The sequence below is a fragment of the Poecilia formosa genome, unplaced genomic scaffold (assembly GCF_000485575.1).
Source record: "Poecilia formosa unplaced genomic scaffold, Poecilia_formosa-5.1.2 Scaffold21, whole genome shotgun sequence".
Lineage (NCBI taxonomy): Eukaryota > Metazoa > Chordata > Actinopteri > Cyprinodontiformes > Poeciliidae > Poecilia > Poecilia formosa.
Genome location: NW_006799960.1, coordinates 397,319 through 402,725, shown reverse-complemented (window position 1 = coordinate 402,725; position 5,407 = coordinate 397,319). Strand labels below are relative to the sequence as shown.

Here is a 5,407-nt window from a genome sequence, read left to right as displayed (position 1 = left end):
TAAAGACAAAATATGTAAATCACAGCTAAACCACCAGCTCTGATTTACATATCTTGCTAAATTGTGGGTTTGAATATTGCAATACTTTCCTATAACAAAATAGACCTGCAGAAAGAAATTACTAATAAAATATCTTACATATGCATAGTTGTATGCTCTGTATAGAGATGTGCCTTAACTTTGATTGTATATTTCACAATTTTGTAATTTACCATTGTTTATTAAACTCTGAAAGCTGAGAGGCTTTGTTAATATTCTGTCCTAGAATGCGGTAAGATGTGCCCTTTTTTTTTTTTTTGAGCACCTGCCCTTTAAGTGGTCTCTGCACGGCCCTGCTTTCCTCTCAAACTATGTTTTACTCATAGTTAGGAGGTTATGAACTGTGGAAACAGGTCAAAGCTTTGCGGTATCTTCTGTCCAAGTGTGTCAGTGCTGCCCCCTTGTGGTGGCTCACTTAGGGGAGACATTTTGCTTTGCAATAGTTCAGCCTGGTAATGTTATGATGGGCAAAACACCTGACCATTAAAATTACAAATTACAACCATAAGTTAAAATTTTATACATAAAGTAGTTCTCACAAATTCATGCAGCAGTTAACCTAAAAATAATATTCAAACATTATGATGTTGTCAAACATTTTAACACAAAATACTCACTGTTAATAAAAAGACACAGATTTCTGAAGCTGAATCAGACCAAGCGTCTTTTGTTTTAAGTCAGTTAGAAGTACCGAAATTACTTCCATTTTCTAAATTGGATTTCTTCAGAAGTTATTTTATTTATAGTTTATTCTGATTTTGAGAACATATTATTGTGCATATTCCTACAGTCTGTGAAAGAGAAAAAAAAAGAAGATGCAGAATTCAGCAACTAAAAATCTGAAATTTAGGAAGTGCTTGTTACATTTCCTGGCCACTAGAGGTCAGTATCCACTTATTTATTCACAATTATTTTCAGCTCCTGCTTTACGTTAAATAAAATGTCCATTTGCAGACGGTACTAGTTTATGCATGCAATAAAATAGTGTTTATAGAGCAACAAAACCACACTGTTAGTTTTACACAGTAATTATACTAATGATACCATTCTTGCTGAATGTCAATAAATATTTTTAACAATGAATTTAAGACATAAACATAAACTGATTAGGTTTGATACATGACCTTTAACTTCCACAAAGTAGTGTCCAACCAGAAAAACCTGTCTCTGAGGAATGACCAATCAACTTAGTCCAAAACTGCAAAGCGCTTTGAAGACAGCCCCCTCGCAGGAATATAAAAGAAAGTAGCTTATCAACATCTTCTGTGGAAACATACACCTTTCCATAGAAGTGACTAGAAGTTGGTCTTCAGAAGAGACTGAAACCCTATCATGCTGCAGTTACTCTTATTTTGGTCTGTCTCTGGGAGCCTTCTCTCCTTCATATGAGCAGGAAGTGAAGCTGGAGCGTGGTGATTGTCCCATGTTCTGGTGCAGCTTCAATGGCTGATGCTACAAGTACATCGCCACCCACATGACCTCGGCTGATGCAGAACTCCACTGTTTGTCAGGGGGTGTTGCAAATGTGTAAAATGAATACATTTTCAATTTATATGTAGAGTGCACCTATTAAGACAAATAGAAAAAGTTTATGCAAAAAAATAAATAAATAAAAAATACTTCCAACTATTTAAAAAAAAAAGTAAAACTTTAAAACCGGTCAATCTGACCCGCAACATAACAGGAGGGCTAAAAGTAATATGGTTACCACTGCCCAGTTATTACAGCCATAATTTTGGGCGTAATAGGACTGCAAATGATGAACAACCATGAGCAACTGTTACTTTTCCATTTTACCAGAGGTGCAGCAATGATAAGAATGTCCTTGAGTTGCAGCTGGTCTCTGCTGGTCAAACCTCATGCAGATAACTTGTCTTATGTTGTCAAGTGACACAGCTGAACAAATTTTGTATTTCCCGTCTCTGTGAAAAACCATTGACTGGTGAACTGGATCGACCTCTGCAGAAACTGCAGAAGGTAATCTTAAAGTAGCAATGGCATAGTGCAGCAAACTCAGAGAAAGTAATAAAGAAAACCTGCAGCTGGTATCTATGGCCTCTAGTATATTTGCACAATCGTGATGATAACATAACTTCTCCAGAAGGAAACAGATAAAGAGTTCCTAAGAAGGAACTTCTACATTATAGCAGCTCATTAACAGGAAACCATTAGATCTCCTTTCTGAGGAATAGAAAAGAGAAAAGATATACTTCTGTCTATCCAGATCTCTCTTCAGCATTTATCCCTGCAAATAAACTCCAGCAAAACACTGAAATCTCTCAAATTCAAAAGCATCAGACTCCAAGAATATATTGCTCTACTCCTTTTTTTTATCTTTGAATTCTGTACAAGTCTAAAGTAAAACGTTTTGCTTTAAAATATTTATATTTAATCATATTTTCATCTAATAAAGACATTTAGACAGGTGAATTTTTGCTTTTTGCTGTGTAAATTTCACACATTGTGCTGCACTTGTTACCATCGGATGAACTTCTGCACTTCTACTTATTTTCTTTATCTCCTCAACAGGTTAAAGAGTATGTTCGTACTCCTCTATTTACACTGCAATAAGTAGATCAACACAACTTTACATAATGAACTCTCATTTGGCTCTCACTGGTCTGTATGTTTTGCAAGCTTATTAAACATGCCATAAATCTAAACTCTAGTTCATCCACAGTCTGGAGAAAACAAGTTTGTGAAGTTGTTGATTGGAGTCACAGATTTTTACAAAGAAGGAGCTTGGGTACAGTCCAGTTCAGGGGTGGGCAATCCTGGTCCTCGAAGGCCGGTGTCCTGCATCTCTTAGATGTCTCCCTGGTCCAACACACATGAATCCTATAGCTTAATCAACTCCTAAGTGCAATCAAGTTCTCCAGAGTCCTGCTAACGACCTCATTATTGGACTCAGGTGTGTTGAAATAGAGACACATCTAAAAGTTGCAGGAGACTGGTCTTTGAGGTCTGGAGTTTCCCACCCCTGGTCCAGTTGGTCTGGTCTGCTAATATTTTCTCAGATTTTACGGTCAAAATATTACCTCATAATTTAAAATTTATATTCAAACTTATTTTCAGGTGAGCTGTTACTTTTAAAACGATGTCCAAAAAGCTGTGGTGCTGAGTGCAGATGGGCATGTTAATAGATGCATTAACTTTTAATCATTACATAACCCTGCAGATGCCCTTTCTTGGTGCTATAAAAGGAAGCAGCCTGCCGTTTGCCTCTCCAGGATTCTCTTCTACATCCATCACTGCAGAGAAACTCCATCAAGATCTTCAGATCCCTCCACATCAGAGACATCGAGCTCCAAGATGATGTGGTTCCTCTTCCTCTTTGGTCTGGCTCTGGCTGCTGAGCATCCTTCAGATGGACAGGAACTGAAGCTGATGCGTGGCGGCTGTCCCCCGTTCTGGTTCAGCTTCCAGGGTCGCTGCTACAAGTATGTTGCCTCAGGGATGACCTGGGGAGAAGCAGAGCTCCAATGTGTGTCAGAGGGAGCCAACCTGGTTTCCATCCACAGTCTTGAGGAACACAATTATGTCAATTTGCTGATCAAGAACTTTGATCCAACTCGGTCACCGACCTGGATTGGACTCACTGATATGCATAAGGAAGGAGGGTGGATTTGGTCCGATGGGTCTAAATACACATTTTTCAGATGGGATTCTGGACAGCCTGACAATAATGGTGGAAATGAACACTGTGGAAATACAAGCTACGGGAGCAATTTTTACTGGAACGATTCTATGTGCTCAAGTAAATTAACTTTTGTCTGCATAACTCGCACAGTTTGTCCCTAGACACAAAAAATTAAAAGAAAAAAATATTGTGTTGAATTTCTTGATTTTTCAGTTTAAATTCAACCAGTTTTTTTTTTCCAACAAAACCCAATGGAAGGATATATTTCTGGAAATGTGATCCCCCCCCTAACTGTCTAGATTGTATGTACTCTTATACAACCGTAAGTGTAAAATACATCCTTGTGATAAAGTCTTATCTACATTTAAAATGCTTTCTCTGTGTGGTTCTTACTAGGGACAATTTAACAATGTTTTAGATATTTTATTAAGTGTTGCTTCTAGAATTAATGGAGGTATATTCCACTAATCTATCGATGACATTAAGAAAATGGCAAATTTTCATGCTCCATTTTCCCCCCTATTTCAGTGTTTGTGAGGGACAGAGAAAAAGAATTAAAACAATAATATGCAAAAATTACTCAACATTTTATACAATTAAACAAATGTCTGGTTTTGGTGTTTTAAGTTTCTCTAGAGATGTTCTCTAGACAGATGGTTTGATCAAGAACTGAGTTTAGTCTGTGGAATATGTAGAACATGCAATATTGCAGATTTTTATTAGCAGCAAAACTGTATTATATATAAACAATATTAGGAGTTTTGAAAATGATCAGATACCCAATTCTTACTGAAATTATAAAAAAAAATTGATTTGCATAATTTTTAAATAAAATGAGGACATAACCTTCTCTTCAAACCTAGAAAAGGAATTAGACCAGAGGGTACTTACTTATACTTATCTACCAACCTTGAATAGGAGCACCTAGTTTATCTAGTTTATATGCTTTGTGTAATGGAGAGCTTCATTACTGGGACTATTTTTACTTAAGTCACTACATAGCACTTTAAAAGCACTTTTTGCACTTAATTAACAAGCACTATATTTAGCACTGCACTTTAACCATAGATTTGCACATAAATAATTTGCACACAAGACATTTTAACTGTATTTGAGTATTTTTAGTGATTAGCATGTAGCCTTTTGTTCTGGGTTCTGCACAGCTGCTCTTCATTGAGAAGTGAGGTGGTTGCCTGTGAAGGGAGAATAATTGTTACTCAGAGCAAGGAGGTACTGGTGGGTAAGATTGAGCAAATGCTTGTGTGCTTATTCTGTTAAGTGTGGAGTGCTAATATGAAGTGACTCACTTGCCTTTTCTGTGTCCTCTCCAGGGTGTTGGACAAATACTTCCACAGGAGTCCAGACACCATTTATAGGTTCTAGGAGAGGCCATTGAAAAGTGTGTGTGGGTGGGGGAATCGTTTATGGGTTTTTGTGGTGTTTCATTATGATGTAAGATAAAACATAAAATATTTATAAAAAGTAAGCGGAAATGTTTGTATTTAGTTTGTTCATTTCCACTGACATATTTGGGTGTGAGACATTATTTCACTAACTTTATGAGGAAATCAGTTTTGGTTACAGTTGAAATCATGAAAAACATTTATTAAATCAATCCAATTATTGAGAATAGCTCTATCTATCTATCTATCTATCTATCTATCTATCTATCTATCTATCTATCTATCTATCTATCTATCTATCTATCTATCTATCTATCTATCTATC

The 5,407-nt window shown here is 36.5% G+C and overlaps 1 protein-coding gene across 1 annotated transcript; it reads left to right on the top strand.

The window, feature by feature from the left end:
- The first annotated feature begins 2,812 nt into the window (after window positions 1-2,812).
- LOC103135010 (lactose-binding lectin l-2-like) lies at window positions 2,813-4,049 on the top strand. The gene is made up of 2 exons (XM_007547547.2): window positions 2,813-3,114; window positions 3,218-4,049. Exon 2 carries the CDS (start codon window positions 3,352-3,354, stop codon window positions 3,838-3,840), a length of 489 nt encoding a protein of 162 aa, XP_007547609.1. The 5' UTR covers window positions 2,813-3,114; window positions 3,218-3,351; the 3' UTR covers window positions 3,841-4,049.
- Window positions 4,050-5,407: the final 1,358 nt, after the last annotated feature.

What these genes read in the sequence shown, in the direction of transcription:
- LOC103135010 (XM_007547547.2), top strand. Translation starts at nt 3,352, where the DNA reads ATGATGTGGTTCCTCTTCCTCTTTGGTCTGGCTCTGGCTGCTGAGCAT.